This window comes from Eurypyga helias, unplaced genomic scaffold (genome assembly GCF_000690775.1).
Source record: "Eurypyga helias isolate BGI_N326 unplaced genomic scaffold, ASM69077v1 scaffold3614, whole genome shotgun sequence".
Taxonomy (NCBI): domain Eukaryota; kingdom Metazoa; phylum Chordata; class Aves; order Eurypygiformes; family Eurypygidae; genus Eurypyga; species Eurypyga helias.
In genome coordinates this window covers 600-28,188 of record NW_010248027.1, presented here as the reverse complement: position 1 = coordinate 28,188, position 27,589 = coordinate 600, and the positions used below count along the sequence as shown (strand labels likewise).

At 38.2% G+C, this 27,589-nt stretch overlaps 1 protein-coding gene across 1 annotated transcript; it reads left to right on the top strand.

Moving 5' to 3' along the window:
- Positions 1–3,345: 3,345 nt before the first annotated feature.
- LOC104509087 (S phase cyclin A-associated protein in the endoplasmic reticulum-like) lies at positions 3,346–27,568 on the top strand (the record flags this gene model as incomplete). Its single annotated transcript, XM_010150910.1, has 5 exons — positions 3,346–3,583; positions 6,659–6,808; positions 22,926–23,117; positions 25,783–25,838; positions 27,478–27,568. Coding segments are annotated over 5 exons (727 nt in total), but the record flags the coding sequence as incomplete, so codon positions are not given.
- Positions 27,569–27,589: the final 21 nt, after the last annotated feature.

Below are 27,589 nucleotides of genomic sequence, written 5' to 3'. Positions count from 1 at the left end.
AAGGCACGGCTGGCAAGGCCAGGTGATGCTTCAGGAAGTGTCTCTGCTGACTCCATTCAGACACACTCACTTAAAGACCACAGAGCTCCAAAACAAAGGTTTTTGGGCATGGATTCCAGACGTAGGAAAAGGACAGTAATGCCATAAATTGTTGTGCATCACAGCCCCACCCAAAACACGCTTAGAGCTCTGGTATTTTTTCCACTTTTTTTATTCTTTAAGGAGTAGATGTCAGGATTGTTATGGGTGTTACAAGTCACATTCTTTTGCAGCAGGTAAGTGGCATCAAATCATGATTGTAATCATCCTTTTCATTTACTTCAGCTTGTCTTTTGAGCATTATTTTGAGAGAATTCTTCACTGGTGGCCTTCTGAAATGCAGTTGTGGCTGGTTTTGTGGCACAGTTTCTATTAGGAGTTCAGTTTGCCATCACAATGTTGAACAAACACCCCATTTAAGAACCTTTTCCAGAAATATAGACACACACACAGACTCTCTACAAATGGCTGACCTTTAACTGGCAGAGTGGTGGTGGAGGTCTGGTTGTGACTAGTAGTAATGGAGTCGCTTGTGTAACCGCGCAGGTACGAGGAAATGGGCACAGCTCCATTGCTTTGGTTCTTACCGTGTCTTTCCTAAGGCTCTGACCGCTGCTTTCAAAGATTTGTGAACTAATGGTGCAGTCTCGTGGGGTTTTTGTACAGCATAGGTATTGTTGAAATAGGACCTGGACGTTAACCCGTGAGGTAACAGCAGAGGATTTGGCAGTTACAAACTTTTTCAGTAGCGTTGAACTTCAGAAGTCTGTAAACAGAAATAACTATTAATGCTAATTTCAGATGAGATTGTTCCTTATGAGTGTGATCTAATTGATAAAACCTGAAGTGAGTCACCTGAGCAACTGCTTTCTAAAGGTAAAGATGTGAACTAACCATGATGGAAGCAGATGTGTGCTAGCAGGGGTAAGTTGTGTACAACCCAAATACCATCCTGTCGTGTTCACCTGCACTCATGGCTGCGAGAAGGCCCCTCCAAGACTGCGCAGATACTTGATAGCCTGAGCGCTAAAATAACCTTTCTAAGCCTCCGAAAACTCCCCTCCTTCACCTGCAGCACATCAGCCTCCTCGCAGTAGCTGTACAACTCTGTGCCCACCCAGCTGCTAAGCAGTCCCTGCTGGGGGCACGGCGGGGGTTTGCGGTATCAGAAAGCCTTGCCAGACAAAGCACCCAGGCGTTGCTCATGGGTTTAGTGCCCACTCCTGCTACCTTACAGAAGAATTGTATCCATGTAAAAATGCACAGCTAGTAGCTTTCAAGTTTGCAGTTGCACCTGCAAAGATGGTGTTTCACGTAACTATTGTTCCTTTTTCTCTTAAAATATTAAAGCTCTCTTTGAAGTTAGCCCAGTACCAGGGCCTTCTCTGGGACATGGAGAATGCAGGTTTGTTATCCTGCTCTGCCTGTTTCTCCCTCTTTCTCTTTGATCTGAGGAAGCAGTGGTGTGCTGTCACAAATAGAGATTCTCTGGTTTTACAAATAGAAATTCTCATTGGTAGACACTGGGTTTGGGTGAGATGATGCTTTCTTACCTACTTTTTTTGTTCACTAGAAAAAGTGAAAATGACATAACATAACAATGATTGCCATGGTGATGATCACCAGTATTTGGTAGTTGCTGAATTTGTGGTTTAGTTGCTCCATTGAAGACAAATGTCTGTTTCATAAAAAGCAGGATTAGTCAGCCTGCCTAGGATCTGTGTTGGAAACTTCACTGGAGCAAAGCAGAGCAACTACTCTGTGTAAGAGAGTGGTGCAAGATGCTTATGATGCAGATACTGAAAAGATTATTTAGGGCTGTTCTAGTCAAGGAAAAAGCTCCTTGCTGATTCTGATCAACGGGAATACTCTCAGTTCTCTGAGTGTCTACTATTTTCTGTGTTCATTTTAGAAAGTGGTTCTTGTTTCGACTACTTTCGCATTTCCTTTGCTTTTAGTTGTTACAAGTGGTAAAGATACCCTCATCTAATTTGTCCTTTTATAACATTTCCTCATATCACCTGTCATGTTTTCCTTTAATTATAAAAAAGAATAATATATAGACTCAATCTTCAGAGTCTATTTTGATGCTGATAGTTCTTTCCTTTTTTTTTTTTTCCTAGTTTTTTTAAGTTGGAAACATCGTAGGTGAAATGAAGACCAGATTTTGATGTAGCATACTTCTAGTATTACTGTTCGCGGTATCTTAATATTTTAGTGTTTCCTTTGTTTGCCAATCTAGACTAAATGCATTTCCATAATGAAGTTCAGGTGATTTCCATGATGGTTTTGAATAAGAACTCAGAGTATATTAAACTTGTTGAATTATTTTTGTGCTTTATTTTGTATTTGCCTGCTTTCCACACGATTTAACCTCCAGAGTAGTGATAATCTTAAGTCTTCCTTAGCAGTGACTGTCCTGCATCATCTTCTGAATTATTAATAATGTGAAAAAAATTAACAGTACAGATTATGGAGAGATTATGTTAAGTGTGTGTGAAAGCTAGGATGCAAGAATGGTAAGAGCATCCTGAGTTATTTGCCTGTCTGTCCTCATATCCTAGAAAACCAAAGATTTTCTCCATTATTTGATGTGCATACCCAGAAGATACCAAAGAAACCTAGTTCCCATTTGCACAGGTTGTGCTGGTTTGTCTCGAGCATTTCCTGCATATGTTTTGCTACCATACAGTCTCCTGTAGTAACATCTGACTGAATTAAGTAGTAGTGTGTTTTGTTAACTGCTTAACCACTTCATTCTTAAATTCCTGCAGAACTATTTGATTAAGATCATCTGGTCCTAGTAAGTTACTTTGCTTCTTAGGTAGGCAGTTTGTTCCAGTGCCTGCAGCCCGTCACTGAAGCAGTGAGAGGCTCCAGGGAGTTCTCCCATCCCCACTCCTGACTGCTATTGCAAGAAAGAAAGATGGGTGTAGGCTGACACAGAGCTTGCACGCAGCCCCTGAAGTGCTCCCAGGCTTCCCACTTTACAGCTGTTGAATTTTTGTATGATCTGCACTGGTGTCGTGAACCCATTTTGGGAGCAAAGACACCGGTATGTGGAGAAAGATATTTAAAGATACAGCTGCACTACAATTAAAGAGAGCATGAGACCGTACCCAGCTTCATATTCCAAGTATTTTCTGGAAATAATGTGGTTTCCTGACATATTAGACATCAGGGCTTTTTTCCTTTTTAACAGTTCACTGTTTTTCTAACATTTGACTTGTTAGAGGTATTCATCCTGTGCAAGTGTTCTCACTGAGTGCCGGTCTCCTCCTCAGACAGCTTAATGTTTCTTTACAGATCTTGGAACATATTTGACAATACACGTCAGGACCCCACAGGACTAACAGCAGTTCTTCAGTCTACGGATCTGGTTGGAGTCTTGCATATGCTGTACTGTGTTCTTTTCCACGGGACAATTTCGGATCCAAACACAGCAAGTCCTAAAGACAGCTATGCCGTGAACACAATCCAGGTTGCCATTCAGAGTTTACGTTTCTTCAATAGTTTTGCTGTTCTCGATCTGCCTGCCTTTCAGGTAACAGATGTTTTAAAACTTTTGCTTAGTGGGAAAATATTAATTATTGCATGTACTTTTGGACTAAGTTTTTTCTTTAAGTCCTTAGTTGATGAAGGAACTTTGATGATTAAATGTTTAAGTGTTCTTCGTGCATAAAATTGGTAACTGTTGTTGTTTCCACCGTCTAGCTATGGCTGACCAAAAAGTACAAATTTAGACTACGTAAAAGACTGAATCAAATCCATTACTATTTCTATTCAAAAACCCTCACTTTTAGTGCAGTATTTTTTATATTTAATAAGCTCCAAAAATGTAAAAAAAACTTGGTCGAAAGCACAAAATAACATTTTTTTCTAATGTGAAATGTCTTGCTTATATTACAATCACAATTTACATTTTTCAGGGCTTTCAGTGGCCACTTGCTTAACAGTTATACAACTGAAATGGAAAATCATTTGATACCAACGTCTGTTTCATCCAAGTAAATTTTTATTGACCAAAAATTGGAAATTCTACTTTTCAGAATTTTTACTTGCAAAACAAATCCAAAAAGATCACATTTTGAATCTTGAGAAGGTATTTTCTTACTTTGTTCTGTGAACAGATTTCTGGTGTAAATGAATTGTTTTGCCATACAAAGAAAATCCAAGTACTAGTGTATTTCTCAGATAAATTGGAAATGCTGTTGTTCTTAATATAAAACACCTGTCAAAAAGCATTACTTGGCAAAACACGTTTAGCAGCATCAATCTTACACAATTCATCAGAATAGGTTTCTCTTTCATTTAATACGTAATTTGTATATAAGTTGTACCACACACTCCATCTGAAATGCATTAAACTCTGCAAGAGCTTTGGATGAGTAAAAAATTCAGTATCAGGTTTGTCTCCATTTGTATTTCTTGATTTTGATTTTCAGTAAATTTATTATCTCTAATAACAGCAACAAACGATTTGCATATAGCAACTTCCATCTGTATAGATGCAGTTGCAGGATCCAGTCCAGTCAGGGCTTTTTTACAAGGCACAGAAACAGTATATTTATTGGAGTTTCATGTAAAACAACCCTTACACGCACCATTAACTCCCATTCCTTTCTGTAAATCAAGGTGCATCAAAGCAGTTCTCTTCTACAGCTTGTTCAGTACCTCTTGGCTTGAGACTGGAAGTTTATTTGTTGCTGTAGATATTGCAGGTATATACCAGGCAGGAAGTCCTGAATAAGTGGCAGGAAGTCCAGTTTGTAGGGGAGCTGTAGCAAATCACGCTGGCTGAAGGGCTGCCCCCCGACATTTCAAGAAATCACTATTAATTTTTAAAACACAAGCTTCTACTCACACTGTCTGTATTTATTCCTCTACCAACTACCATTGTGTCTGAACATTTATAAGAACCCATGAGTATTAATTACCAAATCCCATGATCTGCATTAGTGTATTCTACATAAAATGGTGCAAGATAGTAATGATTGCATAAAGAGTGGTAGAAAACTAACCAGTGTGAATTATTTTACTCAGTTCATCAATGCAGGGCTCCTTCACTCAATAATTATCTGTCTAGTTGTCTAACTGAATTGCAGGCATAATATTTTTTTGTGATGGAGGAGCTATCCCTTTCAATGTATTAATGTGATTTATTTCTGTAATGTTAAAAAAAAGTCAGCATACACCTGAGGCAGTTTGATGTTGATTCTGACCGTGTGGACTATAGCAGGCTAACAGGCAGCAGAGGGAAAAAATGTAGTTTATGTACTGTCTGATTATTATCTGTGAGGTATAGTTTTATCATGTAATAGTAGGACTGCAGGATAGGGTTTTTTTGATTAACAGGAGAAGTCTGGTATTCTAGAGTTTGTATTCGCACAGATGGCTCATGCATATATATTTCATTTAATTTGACAGTCTAAACAATTGAAAGATGGTAGTGAGAAACAACGCAGGATCCTGAGCTCATATTAATTCTAGCTAAAAGGAAGCATAGTTTCCTTGAAAAATTAGTTTAACTTTTATACACAAACTCAGGTGCCCTTTGACCTGTTGTTATCAGGGAAGGTTAAACCCCGAGTGCTCGGTCACAGCATGCGTGGACAGCACTAATTAAATAAGGGTGGACCGAAGAACACGGCATTTACATCATGTTAAGCAATAAATGGTGGCAGTATTGTGCATTAAATTCTGAAAATATGCTAACTTACCAGAATGCTTGAGGTTCAAGATGGAAAATATCCACAGCCTAGTTGGTTTTAATTGCCAGGGATTCTACTTTTGCTGGCTAGATTTGGAGTATGCTGAAACTAAACTATACCCAGACGAGGATTTATGTATACGTACTTAACACAGGCTACAAGGTATAAAAATTAAGAAAACTCTCAAATGAAAGAGACTTTCTCCCAGGCCTGCATTGCTGTTCCATGAGAGTTAGTAGACTGTCATGCTCATTCCTTGTGCTTTAGTTTTCCCCTTTGACCTTGTGTCGTTCTGTCTGTTTGACATGTTTATTAAATAGAGGCTGTAGGCTGCGCAGATAAAATCTAATTCTGAATCTCCATGTTACAACGATTTGCCTACTTCTAAAAAGCATCCCAAGAAGCTTTGCAGCTGAGTGTTCTCTCCTTTTATTTGTTTCTAACCTTTTTTTAATGTTTGAAAAGTCATTATTTGTTACTAATTTTTGTATTCCATTCAGCGTTATTAATGAGAAATGCATTTTGCTCTTTTGCAGAAATGGATATGGTTTTCTTTCTTTTGCTTATTACTGAGAAATATTATTAGCATTAAGTTTTCCTGGAATATGTAATGTATGTCAAACGAAATATTTAACCTGATGCTACACTGAATGTCAGCTAAGTAGAATCTCATTTTTCCCAGATCTCTTTAAAATTTGAATTTATTTGTATTTTTGTGGCTTTTAATGTTATAGGCCAGTAGTAAGTGATAAGCTGATTCAGTCCTCTTCCAACAGTCAAGGCATCAAAGAGCATAGTAGTCTACACTTTGCAAAAAAATAGAAGGGTGCAGTGATGTGTATGTAATTCACACAATTTCTGTAACATAATGCTAGACTGTAAATTCTGTGTCTTGGCCTTTTTTTCAGTCTATTGTGGGTGCTGAAGGACTGTCCCTTGCATTCCGGCATATTATCAGCTCTCTGCTCTCATACTGTTCCCAGCATACCTGTGAAGGATTGCTACATGAAGTCATTATTTGTGTGGGCTATTTTACTGTAAACAACACAGATAATCAGGTAAGGCAAATGGAAAATGGGATCAGAAGTTATCAAGGGCACATTTAGTCATGGATCCCCTCAACAGCACTTGGGATTCCTATGAGCACAAATACATGCCTTCGCAAAAGAGAAGCTGAAGTTGCATCTTAACAAAATCAATTTATGTGGCCATAAACAAGCTCCATGTTCTTATGCAGACAATGATGCTGACATTGCATTGATTTTAACTAGCCTTACTCACTGCCAAAATATACTTAGCAACTGATACTTTTAATTCCAAGTTAACTTATGTCAACTTGATGAGATGGCTGCGGTACCCAATTTAAGCCCTTTTAAAGCAAACTAAGCTAACTCTGCCATGAAGACATCCTCAGCTGCCAAGGTAGCAATCTCCCTGGTAGCCAGAGAACTCATTTAAGTTTGAGCCATTCTTCTCCTTGAATCATTTTAGTAGTAAACCAAATACTCTGTGGAACAACCAGTGGCAATTCCCCTTTAGCTTCCTTGATTGTTGTCCACTTTTGTCAGTGGACTCTTGTGACCTCTCGTATTAGTTTATAAAATAACCTAGACATGAAACTTAAGGAGTATTTTGGTCTTAAAAATCTCTTGAATTTCCTCAGCTTAAATGTGGCATCTCAGGGTGTATTGGGCAGGGCAGAAGTTGGCACTGGCTCTTAATTTTTTGAGTATGTGAACCTGACTCTGCATGTGTAGAAACTGCGTTGTGGTGCCTACCTCTTTGGTGGAATTAATTTGAATGCTGTATTTTGTGAGGTTGCTCATTTTGTTTCTCTTCATACTTGTAACACCTGCTTCCTGGTTTAGTTCACCTTTTGGGGTAGGAGTTCAGGATGAGGAGCGTAGTGCCCTCAGTTAAGCTGATGAGCAGAAGAAAGAAGTGTTACAACTCATCAGCAAAGGTTTGGAGAAAAGCTGTCTGATAATGTTTTTAACAGTTGTTGACTATAATTGGAACATTATAACATCTTAAAGCTGACAATGATGTCAGAATTATATAATAATTATATATAACGTAATTATATGGTGAAGTTTCTGTGGCTTTGGCCGCAGCCGGAGGGAGGATCCTGCAGCTTTCCTACCCTGTGCCACCAAAGCCCACTCAGGATGTGGAGCTAACTGCAGGCAACACTGCTTAATACTCTTGTTTTGAAAATCCATGCAATATTGCTGCCATTTTCTGATTCCCGCTGCTACACAACGCGTCGTGTTGGCATCCAGAAGTGCCAGCAAACAATGTTGTCCTTTCTCTGCAGTTCAAAAATTTCTTCTCTGGCACACAAGTATAAACAGATGTGATTCATTGCAGAGAGGAATTGCAACTCTAAACGTGCCAGGAATAGCGCAGAAGAGGGATTTCCTACCAGCGATGTCAGTTAGGGCAGTCTGTAGTGCCTGTTGCTGTTCGGCGCTCGTGCCCCCCGGCGAAGGTCCGACCATGGCGAGCAGGCACCGTGCCACCGCAGCAGCTGGCTATGGCGGCTGCCGGCAGGCGGTCAAGAGACTGAGTATGTGCAGAATGCATTTGTCTGTGGGCATGCTTCCCAGCTGGTGACTCTGCAGTGTCTTGGAGCCTTCGGCATGTGCACTTGGGGTTCGGGTCATGTGCCATCACTAATCTACCCGTGGACGAGTTAACTGTCAACATTAAGAGGGGACTTGGGCAGCTCTGAGAGTCAAGTTAAGGTCTCTGGTTAAACAGCCACGGCATTTTAGTACTTTTCATACTCTAAAAGTAGTCTTTTATGGTGGCTTGCTTTGGTGGTACTGTCTCAGGAGATGTCATGACGTGTGTGACTTTTGATGTAATTCTGATATTCCTAATGAAGAAGATTTTAACTGAGGAAGTATCAGTTTTGTTTGGGTTTTTTGGTTAAAAAAAATTTTTGAAAAACTGAAACGTTGCTCACTCAAGTACTTGCAAAGTGTGGGGAAAAAGGTTGGTTTGTTTCTTTTTTTAGTAAAAGCAAGTATTTTTTCTTTTACCACTAGGCAAAGCAGTAAGACTTGCTTACAGTCAGTATTTTCAGGTGCTGCTAGTGTTGTGACTTCCAGTGACGATACGGTGCCTTTCATGAAAAGGGAAGTGCTTTCTGCTCATTCAGTTACTGTTTAATTTATTATTAAATTTTGAGCTTCCAGTTTTTTCTTTCATAGTAGGATTCTGCAGATGATCAACAAAAAGTAAAAAATAGTTCTCGCAATGAAAGCTTTCAAACAGTACGCTTCAACTCCTGGAAAGAACAGGGTAATAAAAATAGAGACACCAGACTTGAGCTGTGAAAACAAATTCTGTAGTCCCTGATAGTTCTTTTTATTTAGCATTTGAACAAACTTTTAAAAAGGCAATAACTGACGAATTTCAAAGCAGATCTGCATTATTCTTGCTGTCATATGTACATTTGTTTTGAAATGTTTGTAGTTTAAGTAAGTCTTTTCCTCTCTAAATTTGATTCCTTATTAGAAACCTTTGTTTGTTTTCAGTCCTTTCAACTTTCTCAAAACAAAACAAAAGCAAACAAAAAAACCCCATGAATAGTTACCTGGAAATTTCAGTGTGCCTTTTCTGATTCCTTTATCTACCCACATTAACAGATAAATATCCAAAACAGTGTACTGGTATAAAGAAAAAATGGCATGAATTATTAAAAAAATTGCAGCTTTCCAGTTCGGAGAATAGATAGATTTCTAAAAAGGAAATTTTACAGCCTGTCGACCTCAACATTGACCTTCTGTAGTAGCACTGTGATTTAAGTAAGTGAATTATTACCACTATGCAGTCAAAATAATAAAAGGGCAATTTCCTAAATATTTCGCATTCATAGAAGAAAATCTTCCAAGAACATCATATGCCAATCATTTAATGGAATATAGGTTTGTCTGGTTTTATTACACTATCTGTAAAAGTCTTTACGTTTAGTTGAGTGGCAAATTAAACAGGAAAGTTCTTTTCTCTCATATAGCTTTGAGATTCATATTTCACTGCAGTTTCCAGGAGCCCCAGAGAAGAGGAGGGCCTCACGGTGGGTCCTGCTCACATGCAGAGGCAGTGGCTGGGGTCCCAGTTAGCATTCTCACCACGGTTGGCTTTTGGTCCGGGCCCAAGCGATTCTGTCGAGGAGCAGTGAGGACAATGGATTCCTAAGGAATGCATTCCTAAGTGCTTTGATAGTGCTTGCTCTGTTTATTTTAAAAAGACTACGATTTTGCTGACTCTGCCCACGTATAATATATTAGTAATATTCCTTTCCTTTTTTCATGTTTTCTTTTAACATTCATAAAGCTTTTTCAGGGCAGCTGCTGTCACTGAAGAAATAAATCAGTTATGAAACTGAAAATTTCAAAAAGCAGAGAGTGTTTCTTTAATATTTTAAATGCTTTAACGTCGTTAGTCAAGCCCAAACTGCACTGTCTGTTTTGTATTGGCACGTGAACTTCTGTTTACTACAGAGTTAGACAGCCTGTGTTTCACGAGACGGGATTCTGTACTCATGGCACAGTGGAGCTCAGCTTTATTGGGCATCTGCTTTGCATGAAGTATGATCAAGGAAACTGATTCTCTTTTTTTGGCCATCGTTTAATCTACTAACATACAAAACCAGGTCCTGTGATACCAAGGATAGTCATGTAAAACTAAACTGCGTAATAAAATTAATGTCCAATCTTTCAATAAGACAACTGTACCATATCAGATCATGGGATTACAGTTGCTAATTAAAATGTGCTTGTTAATTTAAGATATCCTTCTATTTCATTACATTTTTATTCCCTTTCATTGTTTGATTTAATTATTGTAATGAATATAATTAGCATGTGCTGTCAACTCACTTCATTTGCATATTATATTGGATAATTGAATGTGGTCCCATAATTAAATTAACATGAATGACGGACGATGGGGCTTGTTTCACATTGCTGTATTGGGAATAAAAATCTTTCCATATTCATTGCAGTTAGTGAATATGAACATTTTTCATACTAAAAGTCATCACAAATCAGATCCCCAGCCTCAGGATCTTGCCTGACAGGCTCCAAAAGAAGTTGCATTGTTCATTTGTCTTGATATCCGTTTATTTAAATAAAACAGCTTTTGTTCATTCTGTCTCTGACACACACTGTATTTAGGGTGCTCTAGAAGAATCTTACTAACTTTTGGGATTTGTAGGATACGGAACTGCATACGAGTAAATTGTCCAACTAAAACATGTCATTACTACACTACAAACCAAAATCTCTGTGAAAGCGCTAGGGAACAGCGTATGTAGCCTTTAAAAAACTTATTATAAAATTAGGGTTTGTAGCTAGAAGTAAAACTTCTCTTAGAACAACTGGTGCAATTGGGAAAACTTGGATACACAAACCTTGTGTCCTTGAAGAAGGGACTTCGTCCCCAAACACTTGTCTTCCAGTTGCGTAAGTCTAACATTTCTCTGCCACTCCAAGCCTGTTATCCGTAGACACTTGGGTCCATCAGAACAGTACATTATTCTTACAGTAGACTTAACAAGTAACTGGAATGTTAATATCTAGTGATCCATTTGTTGAAAATAGAAGCACATAGAATTAGATTTAATAATATCATTCACTTATTAGAAACTTACCCTTGCTATATAAATGTTGAAAATGTATCGCAAAACATGTTTCTGGCATAACAGCTAGCTTCAGTTAAAGGAATAAGGAACAGTAAGATTACAGGATATTTCGGGAGAGGAATTTCTCCTGTCTTGAAAATATAAAATATCACATAGCAGTATCACAGGTATAAATACAATGTTCAAAGAAAATAAAATACTGTATGGTAGGCACAGTTCTGAAATGATCATGAAGTTTATGACTCATTCCCAGCACAAAAAACCCACGGTAGATAGTCCCCAAGAAAGGCTTCATCCTGAGATTCATAGAATCATAGAATCACTAGGTTGGAAAAGACCTTAGAGATCATCCAGATTGTCTTTTCCTTTTTTAAATGATTGGCTTATAGTTACATTTGCTTTCTTCTTAGCATTTTTTTATGTGGCAGTTCTTACTTCTGTCATAAAACAGGAGTACGCTTTATCCTACAGTAAGTGTGTATCATATGCATCCTAACTGTGGTTACAAGTACTGCCAGGTTGTAAGGGACACTTACAAAGTGACTTTAGATTAAAAGTTACCTTCCGTAGAGAAATCATTTTGTTACTGACATTGTGAGGTCGTATTGAGTTTCAGTATGTGGCCAGTTTGCTCTTCTAGAGTTAGTGTGAAAAGAGAAGAATACTTTTAAAATAGAAAAATTCTGAAAATCAGAATCTGGCAGGAAAACTCTGAAGAAGGGTTATAAAAATGTCATATAGAGTTTCCATATGGGTTGTTTATTAGAGGCCATCATTAAACTTGCGTTATTTATGTTGCTTTTGGGTCTATGGAGAGACTGGAACAATTTTCATCTGGTAGGTGGAGTTTTTGAAAATACAACATGAGTAAAGATGCAGGAATTGCTAGTTACCGTATAGTTAATGTCTGTATTTGTAAGTAAATAGTATCTGAAATTATTTATTTCTGATTTTGTTAGTTTCTTTTCAGAGGAGGGATTTTTAGGAGTATGGATTTCATGCTGAGGTTGTGAGTTTAAAACAAAACCAAACAGAACATCAACAATTAAAAAAAAAACACACACACACACAGAAAACAACTACCCACAACCAAAAATTCAAACCCACAACCTTTTAAAACTTTCTAGGTTTAAACGAAAAATACGCCTGGTAAATTTTGTGGAATAGCTGATTTCATCAAGTGAGTGATTCATGTGAAGTTGTAGTCTCGACTGCCGTTTAGGAGCACTTCAGCTTCTGAACAAAAAATCCCCTAAGGATTAAACTCACCAAGTTAAAATGAAGTAAATTAAAACAGGTCTGTAATGTATGCTTTTTCTCTACCAGCTGTACATTTTCAGACCACATAAATTCACTTAGGTGAACCAGTGTCTTCACAAAAGATGGCATTCCTACCTAGGCAGTCAGTGAAAAGGGATGCCTCTTAGGTAATTTGTCAGACACCTTTGTTGTTATTTGAGCTTACTGATGAACTTTGTCTTTCTTAAGAACGATCCCTAACAAAGCAAATACGGCAAAAGCATGTGGGATTGCATATTTCACACGTCACCTCTTAATTGTATTCCTAACATTCCAAAATGCATCCCTTTTTTTGAGATGGTGTGGAGAAAGTAATTTAATATGAGCACAGCCTTTAAATTAAATCAAGGGTATTTCGTTTCAGTTCAAGATGGCTGGCTCATTCCTGTAGGAGGGGGAGAGTGTATGGGAATTAAAATGAGAAATGAATGTACTTGCATTTACCATATTGTCTTATTCTTAGACCGCAGACGCAAAAGAATAAACTTAGCTCTCCATGTCAGAAAAGCCAGTACTTTCAACAACCCTAAAATACAGTCCATAACTAAATCGTAGGGATGAAGAGAGAGGGCAGTCGGCTAGTGCTGCCTCCGGAGAGCGACATTCTAATCTTATTCCCGGGTCAGGAATAAAAAAGGTTTGGTGGTCTCAGCTTAATCCCCAGTGGACCTTTGTCCACATTGAAGATACACCACAGAGTTTGGCGTAATCCTGCTTAATAAGCAGTTTCTTCTCAGCTCAGACCTGGGCCTGGAACTTAGGGGTTTGGCCGGTGGAGATCTGTTGGCGGAGATGGATGCAGAAGCTTGCACAACGCCTGCCTTCGCGCTGCCTCGCTCCCACCCAGCCAGTCGCTCTCTCCTTCTTGTGAGAATGTTTTAAATTTCTGTGTGAAATTTCAAAGTGCAAAGCCTGGAAATATTTAATCAGGCCTTGTGTGCTATTGTGCGTCTCATGTGTGAGGGAACTCCCTGTACTTCTCCATAAACTCTTTAAGGTTTCCAAGTCTCTGCAGACCCACAGTGACTGTCCCCAGCATCAGTGGCCCCACGCAGAGAGGACGCCGGCCTGCTCTGTGTTCACAGCTTTGGGCTCAGGCAGTTGACAGTTGTTCCGAGCACTTGGATGCTGCTCTAAGGGTGGGAAAAAGTCTCCCAAATCTGTTTCATCGTGTTCAGCTCAAGTAACACTCGATTGAAGTGATACTGAAACATAAAGAAAAAATAAAATGCATTAAGTCTTGCAGAGTGAATATTATGGAAAATACTGCTCGTTTTCCTCTCTCTTTAGTAATGGGTAAATAGTAGCACATTTTTCGTGGCAGAAAAGTACATTTTCTTGCTGTCTGTTTGAAGCAGTTTCTCAGCCAACTCTGCAGCACGTTCAATGGCTCAGTGTTTCACAATTTTTTTAGCTGAAGATCAGATATTTTCGCAAACCCTTTACATTTATTGTGGAAGACAGAAGACAAAATGTACTAGTAATAAAAATTCTTACTTGCAAGTATGGTTTTGGAGAGTGGCAGAAAATGGTTGCTTTTGAAGAGAGGGAATGCTCTGAGAGAGACAAAAAGGTTTTCTGTGTTTTAGACTGTAATATTTTAATTATTCACACCTTCTGGGGCTTTTGACCCAAACTAGCCGTTTTCAAGGGTGATGGCAGAAACCCCTGCCAAAAGTCTGTTTGAACTTGTGTTGACTAAGATCCTGTTTCTTCTCTAGCCTTTGAATCAAGACTTCTTCATTCACATTGATTGAGTTTCAACTGTGTAAATGAGTAGACAATCATGCCCCAAAGCAGCTGCTTAAAGTTACAAGTAGTGCGTCATCAAAGTTGAAGGTGTTATCTAAATGTGAAGATGATTCTTCAAAAATAGTGTAGGGCTACAAGGGTTAATTCTAATCATTTTAGTGTTCAGAATAATACCTGAGGATTTAAGACATGGCATGATTTTTTTTTAATTGAGCTTAGAGAATTTCTCAATACGTTTGATACTGTCCTCTGATTAAAAACTGTTAAGCCAACACTTCATCATACAGTTCTTCTGTATGTTATTTTTGAAACTATGAAGCTTATCGTTTTCTGTAAAGCAATGATACCCCTCAATAAGGTACTTTATGTATGAGAGCAGCCGCACGTGTTTAAACATGTATTTTTGTGGTAATACGCTAAAATGCTATCATTTTTAAAGTTAGGCTTTTGCTTAATACCTTAATACCTTTTCTGGTTTTCTGGTTAGTTTACTGTTTTAGCCTGTAGCCTGGGCATGTGTTACATCCGGATAGCCTCAGTGCCTATTAGAATTGTTTCCATTCTCCTTTCATCACATTGTAATGCAGCTTCTCTTTTACAGTATCTGTTTAATATTATTTATTTATTGCTGAATTTAATCTATATATAGTTCATTTATTATCTTATAACTAAGGTGACTTGTTAGTTGTCATTTTGGGTGATATTTTTCCAAGAGCTTTGTATAACTAACTTCTTTATCTGGACTTCCCACTAGCATCACTTTTGGTAAACATTTTTACTGCATCACTGTGCTTGAATTTGCCGTGGTCCTATCCTAAATACTTAAATGGCTTGAGATGATTACACAAAAACTGCGTGGGTTATTTTTTTTATTTGTTACATATACGCAGAGAACCACTGAATGTGTGTGTGTAAACCGTAGAGCTAGCTCTAGAAGTACTGTGCTCATAATGTGGTTTATAGGAAGACTAATGTTATTTCTGAACTCTGTTATCTTCTCTCTGAAAGCATACATGTGATGTTAAGAAAATAATCACTGGGATTTTTCAAATAGACAGAATTCTTCGTTTTAAATTTGAATGTAGCATTCTGGATCATTGGTTTTGCATGGCAATGGTGCTCTGATTCCTGATAAATGTTCAGAGGGATTTAGAACATTCTTTGCCAAAAGCCTCACCAATAATGTAGTTTGAAAAATAGAAAGAAAAGAGCTTGACCTTCAAGCAGAAGAAGAGCCTAAGTGGTGACATATTCTGCTGATTAAATACTGGCAGTATGAGATCTGTTTATATAGAAGCAAAGAAATAATGCAGATCTAACTTTGAAGAGAAGCTCTGGACCACTAATATAAAGACTTATTTCTTTTACAAAGTTGTAAATAACTTGACATCAAACAAAAGGATTTAATGGCTTGATGGAGTACTGTAGCTACACAGATTAGATGCGTCGTTCCTGTTCAATAAAGTTATTAGTTGTTTGTACCAATTAGAATTGACATTTATGTAAGTGATAAGTATTAAAAAAACATGAATAGTTCCCATACCAACAGTACAAGTTTAAGATCCAAATGTTTATAATGGCTGTCTTCAAGTTTGGGACTGTAGGTCATACAAGATAGTGGGAAAGACAGGGAAGTGCCCCTTAGAGAACCATTAGCTTTTTAGTCTGAGTTGTTCTAAGAAAATTGCATCTGAACGTGAAATACACTGTAGCAGAAGAGCACAGTCAAGTAGAAGAGCATATTTTAATGCTTTGTTTCATAAAAAATAAAAGGCAATTCTATTGAGAAAGATGTTTTCTCTCAATTTTACTCCATTTTCCTGTATCCACTTCAAGTTAGTATCATTTTGTCTTACTTTTCATTTGGTAAGAGCTACAGCATCTAATACTTGGTCAAAATTACTAAAAGATGCCAGCCTGACTGTAGAGTACCAAGAACACAACGTTGTCGTGCAGAGTCAGTTACGCGAGAGTGGTGCGCTTAAATGACTTGGAAGGTTTTGTTCAAATATTGACATTTGGGGGCTTTGTGGCTACAGATTTCAGTTCTCCCCTTGGCAATCTTTCTCTGCTATCTTTAAGCATTTTTTCTTTTTTTCTGTGGATGAAAGAAACTGATAGGCTACATCAGGCACCCATAAGTCACATTCTTCTCCTGCCACAGTGTTTCCAAGCAAGCATCCCTATGTTTTTAGGGACACCTGGCAGCATATGTGCAGTCCCATGTGCTCGGATGGCAGCTTGAGTTGCTGCACCTAATCTTTATTTTGTTAGCTGGACATCCCGCTACCTCTGCAGGTCTCGTTGTTGGTGGCTGTGCCTCAGCAGTGCCATTGATGCCAGCAATGCATTTGCTCCCAAAGTTTCTGCATTTGTGTGTTGGGTATTTTAACAGCATCAACCATGACATAATGTTAAGGTAAAGCAAAAGGAATAGAAATCATAAACCAACTCATTATTAAAATGATCAAGTTAATATCTAAAACCACCTTTTCTTTTAATCTTCTGACGTTTTTGTGGAGTTTATTTCTGGAAGGCAAGCCATCCTGGAGGACCTCTTTGCCCTCCTTTTCCACTGACCTTGGGGTTTGCAGAGTTCCCTCTCATATCTTGTTCGTTCTCTCTGTCTGCAAAATCTCCTGTCCTGTTTTTTTTCCCCTTCTTAAACATGTTATCACAGAGGCGTTAGGAGTGCTGCTGATGGCCTTGGCCAGCAGCAGATCCATCTTGGAGCCGGCTGGCATTGCCCCTGTCAGACATAGGAGAGACTTCTAGCAGCTTTCCACAGCAGCCACCCCTGCAGCCCTCCTGCTACCAAAACCTTGCCACACAGGCCCAATACTTCATAACCTGTCCCCTGTCTAACTCTTTGGAGGAGAACAGCTTCATACCAGCCTTAAACCAACAAACCTTGTGATGAGATTTTTTTTTAAATCATAATTTTGTGGTGGGGTGGAAGCAACCTTTGAGAAAGTAATTGAATAGAATGGTAAATATTATTACCATTTCAGACATGTGATGAATTCCTTGAAGCTTTCTAAATGTGTGAAAAATCTGCAGTAAATGGTAATTGATTCATAATACTATGATTCTGTGGCCTAGCCCAGTTGAGTTCATTGGGAACCTGGCTTTCTGAATGAGTTGGATACTCTCTTCTTGGTTCTTTGTTTTGCCTTTGCATAGACGAAAAGCTTGCTGCTGGCTTTCTGACCAAAAAAAAAATTAGCCTCTTTTAAAGATAATTCCAGTATTTTTATGGTATATATGGACAGAAATAACTGACGTGAATGATGCCTTTTCAGAGCTGCAAATGTCCAAGTGAAATAAGAAAACCTAAATCCATCAGTAGAACTAGACTAAATGTTGCTCTAAACATTAGCACTTCCACTCTGCAGTAATCCTGGACTAACCTTGCTTAGTGCACAAGGGCGAAAATGTTCTTGGTCTGAGACTGTGCGACTTCTTTTGTTACTTGTAATGAAACATCTGACAATAACATACTTGCGTAGAGCCACTGAAAAACAATCTGTGATCATAATCTTTAACTCTCTGGAAGGTTGCAGGCAAAGTTTTAAATTCAATTAGTCTGTCTTTGTAAATGTTTTATATATTTAAAATGTGTGCAGTTACAACTTGGAAACAGAAATTTAGATTGTCACCAAAAATGCTATTCTATAGCTTAAAAAAAGTAAATCTTCAAAAGGCAATTTGATTGAACTATTGGTTCTTGAAAAAATAGTAGCGTGCATCTATATTACATGTATAATTAGGACATATGAGTGTATGAATGAGATGAATGTGTGAATTATCAGTTCACTTCAATCTGGCTAATATCTTCTCAATATTTTACATACGTTCTTCAACTTTCTGGCTGACATCTTAGTTTTCTCAATGGAAATTCTGTTTATTGCTTATAATTCTGTTTTATTGCTTATAAACTCAGTTACCTGATTATGAAGATATAGTTTCAAAAACTAAAGCTTTCTTATTTTAATTTTCTTGTAAAATTAACCATTGGCTTGGTAAGATTTTACTTCTGATTTGACATGTAACTGCTGATCCATTCTGTATCATTGCTGTATCACTCAAAAGATCTGGATCCTATTAGTTACAAAGATTTTATTACCCTGCTTTGACAAAAATTAATATATATGCATTTAAAAGTAACTGTAGTTTTCATTCATGATAAAAGGAGTATAGAAAAAGATTAGGTGAAAGACAAACACCTGTATATACAGTATGTAAATAGAGCTGGGAGGTGTTCACCAAAACATCTTTCCCCTGCTAGTTCTCCTGCGAAGGCTGCCCCTGTGTATGACAGCAGTTATCTCTGGGCCCTTGAAAGCCAGGAAAGGAGATGCACCTGCCGGATTCTCATTCTTGCAGGATCATCAGGAAGTTGTTTCTGGGCCCTTGGAGCTTCCCAGAAAAATTAGATGAGCTGCAGCATTCCCTTTTCCACCCAGAGGAGAATCGTGCCCAAGTTGTTTGGGTCCGTATGGTTTATTAGTTTGCTAGCAATGGCCTTCAGTCATGGAAAAATCTCCTCTGCAAGGTGCCAGGAAGTAGTAGCAGAGAGCAAGGCTGCTGGAGCTGACCTGGCAGGGATGCCGGAAAGAATTGCAGAATCCAGGATGGAATATCCTTCAGCAGTCACCTCAAGTCTGTAGCCAGACACCCCACCTAAGTGACAGGGGAAGCCTTATCTCCCAGCAAAATGGTGAGTTCCCCCCACAACTTTATTGCTGTTCCATACCAGAAGGAACTTTTTTTTTTTTTTGATTGATTGATTATCTTTTTGTATTGCTGAAGCACTGTGTGGCATATTGCTGGCTTTTGTCATTGTAGTCTGTTTTGAAAGACTGACTTTTACACTGCTTCAGACTTTCGCAGCTGAAAGAATTGCAGTAAGTGGCCAAGCAATATACTGTATAATGAATATTGGCCCACGGAAAGCTGAGGGAAAAACAGATTCCATCTAGCAACTTAGAAATCATAAATCGTGCTTTCCTAAGTGATAAGCTTCAGAAATACCAATACAGTGGATGAGGATGGTTATTGCACTTGAGAGTGCAGAGTGCACTTTCCAGAGTCACACGGGAGCATGGATTGCCTGGTAGGGCAGAAGACAATGCCCGACCCTCTGGCTATTGGAGATTAAGCAAATGAGCAGGACCCGCAGAAGGCTATAAACGGGTGGGAGTGACAAGATAACTGATAGGCAACCTTGAATAGTGTTGCTCAGTAAAAAGTTCCCACAGGTCATCACATTAGTCATCGTTCTGGACAGTCATCTAGTGCGGGTCCAGGAGGTGCAGTATACGTGCTGTAGGAAAGCTGGAAATTCAGACAGACGCCAAGCAGCAAAATTTGTAGCATTAAAGGTGACTTTTTAGCAAAGGTTAAAAGGAAACAAAATCTGATATTAGAGAGGCATATATTGTGCAGCCTTGCTAAACATTGGCTTATATGGTAGAGGTTGCTTCAGTTCAGCACAGTAAAGGGTGTAAGATGCTCTAGCAACTCATTTTCAGCAGGCTTTTACACGGAGGGCAGACAGTGCCGTTGGACAGTGCTTTCTGGTGATCTGACCCTGAATCACATCACCACGCTCTCTAACAGGGCTGCACCTCTGAAATGTAGCAGGGACCATAGTCTGGAGTTTGACTGATAGCACAAATGAAAACCTAATTACTTCATCATGAAATAGCATTTCAGAAACATATTTGCTGTGTCTTTTACCTGTTTGGGTCTTCACTGGGTTATTCTAATGTTTACTGTGTTGGGCCAAAAATCACCTAAGCTAAGCAGGTGGCATCTTCTGTGGAATTTATTTAAGCTAAGCAGGGGTAAAACCAATAAAGCTGTATGAATGCCTTAAGTTTTGAAAGTAGGCAACAGTTTTAATGCACTACAGAAAACACTGCGAGTTGCCTGCTCTGTATTTAAAAAAAAAAAAAAAGGCTTGTATAAATTTGATATAGAAGTCTCAGTGCAGAAAAAGAAAACCGCAAGCAAATATGAAGGGAACCTAGGCACGTATCTGAAGTTAAGCAGGTGCTTAAATGCTTGGCTGTACAGAAATGCAGTGATTTAATTAGGATCTTGTTACATTTGTCAGGCATATCTGAGTTTTAGGTTAGATAGAGAGCAACAAGAAAAGCTAATTCTAAGTAAATGTGCGTGGATTCCAGCATGTGGCAGGAGGAAAAGCAAGCTTTCTGCACTGGATTTCAGCAAGGAGTTTGTGTCTTGTATTAGAGCATTTTGTAAGATGAGTGTTCCAGGCCTGCAAAACTCGCTGGGATCATTCAGCCAAGTGACTGCTTCAAAACACAACAGAAAAAGAAAAAAAAAATCAAAAGAATCCTATTTCCACCATAAAGGAGTCATAGGCAATGTTTTTGTTTGTTTTCTTTGTTGTTCATCTGCTAAATCAAGCACTGGACTTCACTTTCTCCACCAGCTGACAGTGAAACAAAGAATATGTGCACTGCTAGAGGTTTATTTGTTTGGGTTTTTTTCCAGTAAGTGGTGACTCATGATTTTTTCTTTTTTTCAGAGAGTACATCATGTAGTGTATCAGGTTTAGTAGCTGCATTAGTACAATGAGCTGAAATGATTAAATTGATTCCACATGTGATAAATACGGGATTAAAACAATCAGCAGCCCTTCCTATCTTTAATGTTGATAACATCACAATAGTAAAAAAGTTGAAAAGAAGAAGATATTGAAATAATAATTCCATTAAAGCTATTTGGGTATCTACACTGTTAGTTTGGCAAGAGTTCACTAATTATCCATGGCATTTTTAGAACAGATAAAGGAAGTGAAATGAAAAGTCCCCAAACTTCTTTTCCTCTGTCTGTTCATCAAGTACACAGTGGCCCTTAAAAAGAAATCCAGAGTTCTGTTGTTCCATCCTGGATGAGAAATACTAATTGTAGTTATTTTAATCCCATTACGAATGATTTTAAGTACTTTTCTGATTGTAAAATTTACCATGGAAAAACATAGATTTATATAATAACCACCGCAATTAATTTAAAATTCAAACAGCAATCACAGACATGACAGGCACCCCCTTGCTTACAGGCTGCTGGCTGATAGTTGAGTTCAGAATCATCCGAATGCTTCAGTGATACTCTACTCAAAACAATGTCTGAATGTACAGTTAATTGTCACGTATTTGGCTGTCTTTTAAAAATTCCTCCTGTCTTTAAGGGCATTAAGACTTTTCTACCAGTATTTTGAAAGGTTTTCAATGGCTGTTTGGCTGATGAACTGAAAAAAATGCCAACTATTACTTTGTTGATCTTGTTTTTAAAATGAACTGCATTATCAACTGAGAGTGTGCTCTGAAGGTATTGTTAAAAGTGCTCTGAAAACTTGTAAATCCCCGTAATTTATGTTCCTGTGGTCTCAACTGCTTCTTTCTGTCCTTCTGGTTTTAATTTGAATGCAGTCTTGTCTGGGTGTGTACCTGTAAAATTGTGTTTTTCCAAGTACAATTTACAGTCGTGACCCTAAGTTTTACAGTGTTCTAGCCTTATAGGAGCTTCCTCCTATGCTGAAAAGCCAACTTTGGGTCAAACAGCTCTTTCATATTATAATTGTTTAATCAAGGTTCCTTGGAACAGATCTGATTTTGGCATTTTTCAGTTTTATCACAAAGACTTTATAAGAATATCAAGTAAATTGGAAAGGTTCCTTTGCAGGAGAGCAGTAATAGCATTGCCTTATTTCTTCAGACATACACAGTTGTAAACTTAGCCTGCTTCATGACAACAGTCCCATTTATCTAAACAATTCTCCTTTTAGAGTCAATGGCACTGATAGAAACCGAGATAAGAAATACAGATGGGAGGATCTTTCTGAGTCTCTACTTACTGAAACTCCTCGCTGTGCAGCTTACAATCACCTTTTCTTTTTGGTGCCTGAGAATGCGTGGCAGACATCTACCATGAAACAGAGTCCTCTCTAATTGCCAGGGAGCACTCCAGTAAAGGATGATCAAGCTTCGGGAGGATTTTTGCAGTCCTGGTGATCTCTTTCTTGATTTTTTCCCGCTAAAGACATGCTTACTATGTTCAAACTGCAGGGGTTGGGTTTTTTGTTTCATAGCTCTAACTTACAAGAGTCCTTTTGCTCTAATTCTCTGTCTTTTGAATGAAGGTATTATCTATTTTATTATCGTCCACAGATTAATCCCGTTCTCATTTACTTACTGTCTTTTTGGGTGATCCAGGAAAAAGAAATTTCACAGCTTCTTCGTGTTCCTGTGCAATAAAAATAACTTCTGTTTTAGGGTGCCAGTATTATTTGGAGTAAATGTTTTAAGCTGTATTTTTAGTATTTACTGCTCAGCCATGTTCATTTTTTCAGCATGACTTCAACACCCTTGGTGGTTAACCGGAAGAGAAGAACAGATAGATCACATGGTTTAATTTTGTTATGTTTGTATTTTCAGATCATTGTACAATCTGGCCGTCACCCGACGGTGCTGCAAAAACTATGCCAGTTGCCTTTCCAGTATTTCAGTGATCCTCGTTTAATCAAAGTGCTCTTCCCTTCGCTAATAGCTGCTTGTTACAATAACCCTCAGAACAAGATCATCCTGGAGCAGGAGATGAGCTGTGTTTTACTCGCCACGTTCATTCAGGTAGCTATCACAGTAACGTAACAGCAGTGTGCAGGATAACTGCAACCTTTTTTCTCACCTTTGCTGTGTATATGGAAATCGTTCGAGTTCAGCAAAACAAGTAAACATCATTGAAGTACCTTAAGATTCTCTGCAGCTCTTTTCAAACCGCAGATTATGCCTGTACTTGAGGCATCTTATAACACTAGAAGGTTACCAAGTAGTTGAGGTTCTCATTGCAGAATTCTGTTTTCATTGAAGTTACTGGACATGCTAGAAAGATTTGACGTAGATCCTGCTATTACAAGACAATTATTAAAATATTTATTTTTTTTTAAACTACTGCACTTATAGCAGATCTGAAACTGGTATATTAGTGTGTTTACATACAAATGTACAGTTGTATACTGTGTACTATAGATTTACAGAGAGAACTGAACAGAAGTGTATATATTTTATGCAGAAAATACACAAAACATATGTTACTGGTCTAATCTTGCAGTCTTTATTTTTGACAGTAAGCCACTGAAGTTATTACGAATACTGGTTTGTATAAGGTTTTACAGCATTTTTGTTCCTTTTGTCTAAATTTATATGCTGTGTTTTATGTATTGGATTTTATACATGCCTCATGTTTTCCATACATTTTATTGACTATTTGCAATGAATAAATGCAGTTTATGTAAACACTCGACTATTAAAAAAAATATGCTTTTAGGAGTCTGGTAGCTCTGTATCAGTCACCTGAAAGTTATTGCTGTTGATACAGAAACGTTAGTCAAACTCTTTTTCCTAATGCTTTACATCTATTCCGAGGGTAGGCTACATGGATTTGTGAGAGAAGGCACAAGAACTAAATATTTACTAAAAGTCTTAGCATAACATCAAACTTCTGAGTGCAAATACTTTTTATCCTTTCAATACTAAATTAATTGCATAGCAGTTTAAAAAAAAAAGTTTGGAACCTCAGTATTAAAAGAATTTGACATATAGTCATGAACTTCTGGTTAAATACAAAGCTATAATTCATGTTTTACTTTGATTTTTTTTTATAATAAAACTAGAGACTTCAGTGTAGAATTTGCAGTGGCAAACAAAAATAATTTAAGTATTATAAGTAAATGCAGCAAGTTTAGCTTTTTTTTTTTTCAGCCAAAGATCATTATAGTGGAGGAGAGTGTACCCTATGTGAATAACTATGGTTATTTACCTTGATTTCTGTGCTGTAAGAGAGAATGTAATTTAAATCCCCAGTAGCTACAGCAGAGTGTAAGTATATTTACAAGGGTCAATGTTGCTAATTTGATTTCCAGTTAGAGGTATATCTCCGATGCCAAGTCCACATGCTATTCTTGCAGGCTTTTAAAAAAGGTGTTATATTAAAATACGGAAGATCCTTGGGTGCTGTAAAGCGTCATGTGTTTACTGCCTTCACTGGCACTTTAATGTTTTACCCATTTTAAAATCTGATCCCAGATGTTGCACATGCACACACACAGGCAGAACGGTTCTGAAAGTAGCCAAGGAATGCTCAGATACCCGCACACAGAGGACACTTGCCTCTGTATTTTTATTTCAACTCGCTGCTCCCCATCAAGCAAATCTCTCATTTGCTTCAGTGGAAGGTTTGGGAAAGACTGTAAAAGGTTTCCTAGTGACTAGAAAATGAGATTCTTCCTGTGCCAGGGAATGCAAAAAGAAGTCCCGTTTACATAAAAGTTCGGTGGTGTGTACAAATATAACACTTAAATACAGTGTGTTAAATATGTGCTACGTAAATCAAAGGAAAATGATTGCTAGATTTTACCACCAACACATCCATTTCCATCATCTGAAGTTTGCATCATCCTTTTTATTTTGTTCCATCTGTTTCTAGATGTGCTGAAATAATTAAAACACATTTAGGAGTATCCAGTTTTGTTAAATTACATCTCTGATGTCAAATAATACTGTCTCTGCTCAGAGCATATTAGAACAACAGACAGGATCCTAAAAGCCTTGTCCGTACTGGAGCAGCTGACTTGCGTAAGCCTGCATTGTTCAGAGCGATGTTGGAGTCCTTGCTGACTCCGGAGGATGCAGCATCCCGATGGCCGGTAGCAGCGGGATCGCACATCGCACTGGGCACTGAGATGAACTGCCACCACAGCTGGCTGCAGCGCTGGCCTCAGTTCATCACCTCCGTGGAAGCACTTGACTTACTCGGAGGGGATCAGGACCTCAGGCTCATGGGTCACTGGGAAGCACAGCCAATGAAATTGGGATAATTCAAGAATTTTGTAAGAATGTATTTGGAGTCAGGAGCATAAATCTTAAACACTGTTTATTTTCAAGAAACATAGATGTAGTAAATGTTCTCTTAATTTAAAAGTGATGATAATAATTATTTCCTGAGAAGATATTAAAACCTTTTTTTTCCTGTTGTATATTAAACATACTTGTTTCAAAGAAGGTATAAATAAAGGTATAAAAATCCACCATGTATTACAGAATTTAACTGCTGGCAGTATTCTGTTACGATGTGTAGCAAACAATCCAGAGTTTGATAATTTGCAGATTTCATGGAATATTAGTATTTTTGAGTGACTGTGAAGATTTAGAAATGTTGTTTTAATTCTTCAGATTTAAGATCTAAAAACCTAATGCTGGTTTGTTTGTTGTTTTTTTTTTTTTTTTTCCCCCGTAGGATTTTGCCCAGAGTTCAGGCCAAACGGATATTCAGTTATCACAGCAGAGGGGTATGTCTCCAGTGTGATGTAACAGAGTAGCAATTGGGTAACAAAATGTGCAGATACTGTATTTTACTGTGATTTAATTTTTTTTAATCTGCATTGTGATGAAAAAAAATATAGTAAATTGCAAGATGATTTCACAGTTTGGGGAGAGGCTCTCTAGCTTACATTCTGACCTAAATGTACATGTCTTCCGCTCCGCTACTCATTGTATCAGGAATCCGGACTGTTAGTCTTTATTAAATGCTGTGTGGTATCATGTCTTAAAACATGATGCTGCGTGTGCACATATGTAATTAGCTGTCACAGAGGCTACCTTCAGAAGTTTTAGATTGCAGAAGATACACAGCTATGCCAATACACTCAAGGAGCCAAAAATTAGTAAACAACTGCCCTGTAATTATCCTGCAAAGTTTGTCCGTTTGTAAAAAAGTTGCCATTTTTTTTTCTTCTCGGTTGTTGTAAATGTTGTGTAAAATGCAGTTAAACTCTTTAGCTGAACAGTTGAAAGATTCTCAGCAAAGTTGGCTGTTCCTTGTTAAACGCATCTGAAATTCAAGTGTGTTGATGGGAATCTGGTCTTGAATCTCCCCGTTTTTTACATAAAGTATGTTGCTCGGACGGTCATTTCTCCCTAACAGCAAGCAGAAATCCACCACCATTTTGCTGAGTGTTTGGCAGAAGATGAGTAGTTCTAGGTCTAAAACATAAGCTTTGTGTTTAAACGTAAAATACAAAATTAACATACATTTATGGAGCTTTTTACTGTTGATGTTATACCTCTTAGCCTGAAGTAGCGTCATACAGTGCCTACAGCACAAACTTTCCAGGACTCTGTTTGCATGAGAATCTGCTTGAGAAACATCTAAAATCCGAGTGGAAAACTGCTTTTTATTTTCACTGTTCAAACTGAATGAACTTTTAAACTAAGATGACTATGTAGTGGCATGTGAGTGTAATTTCTAAACATGCCCTGGTTGTAAAAAATCTGACTTAATAATACTGTAAGCAGAATGATTTTTATCCATTATATCATTTGAATGTGAAGGATGGTGTCCCCAAAAACACAAACGGGCACTGTAACGCTGCTCGGAACAGAACTCCAAAGCTGCTACATGCTGCCCAAAGGGTCGGACCCCACCGACCTGTGCACGCATGTGTAGTCCCGTTCACATCACCAGCGGTACTCCTTGGAGTGAGAGGTGTGTTTGTGATCTGGCTGTGAGCTTTGGGGGAATCGGGGAGTGAAACTCCACAGCCCTTTGTGGAAAACGAAGCTGCTAAGCTGAGAGAGTGCACTCGAGGCTGCCGGGACTTGAACGAGGCTGAAATGGTCCCCGGTGGGGCTGGGAACATAAAATGTGTGAAGGTGGATAATGTTCCGATGTGTAAAGCAGAGAGCCTCATAAGCTTAAAAATCTAAGTCTTTGCTCATCAGAACTCTCTTCCCCCATTTTTAAAGCCACACCTCACTGTCCAGAGCTCCACAGAAATGTCACCCCGTGATTTGAGAGGTTTTTGGTAGGGGGAGGGGAGTAAATGGCTTGAAGTATCTCGGATTGGCTGCACGTTCATTATTCTTGTTTTATTGCCATCTTATCTTAAGAGAGAATAACTTGGTAATTTTATGTTCTGTCCTCAACAGAAAGATTTTTCAATTCGCAAGATTATCTTGAGCTGTCCAACAGATTCCCCCGCCAGTCCTGGGAAGAAGCTCGACAGTTCTTCTTGAAAAAATAAGTGTTGAATTTGGTTTTAAAA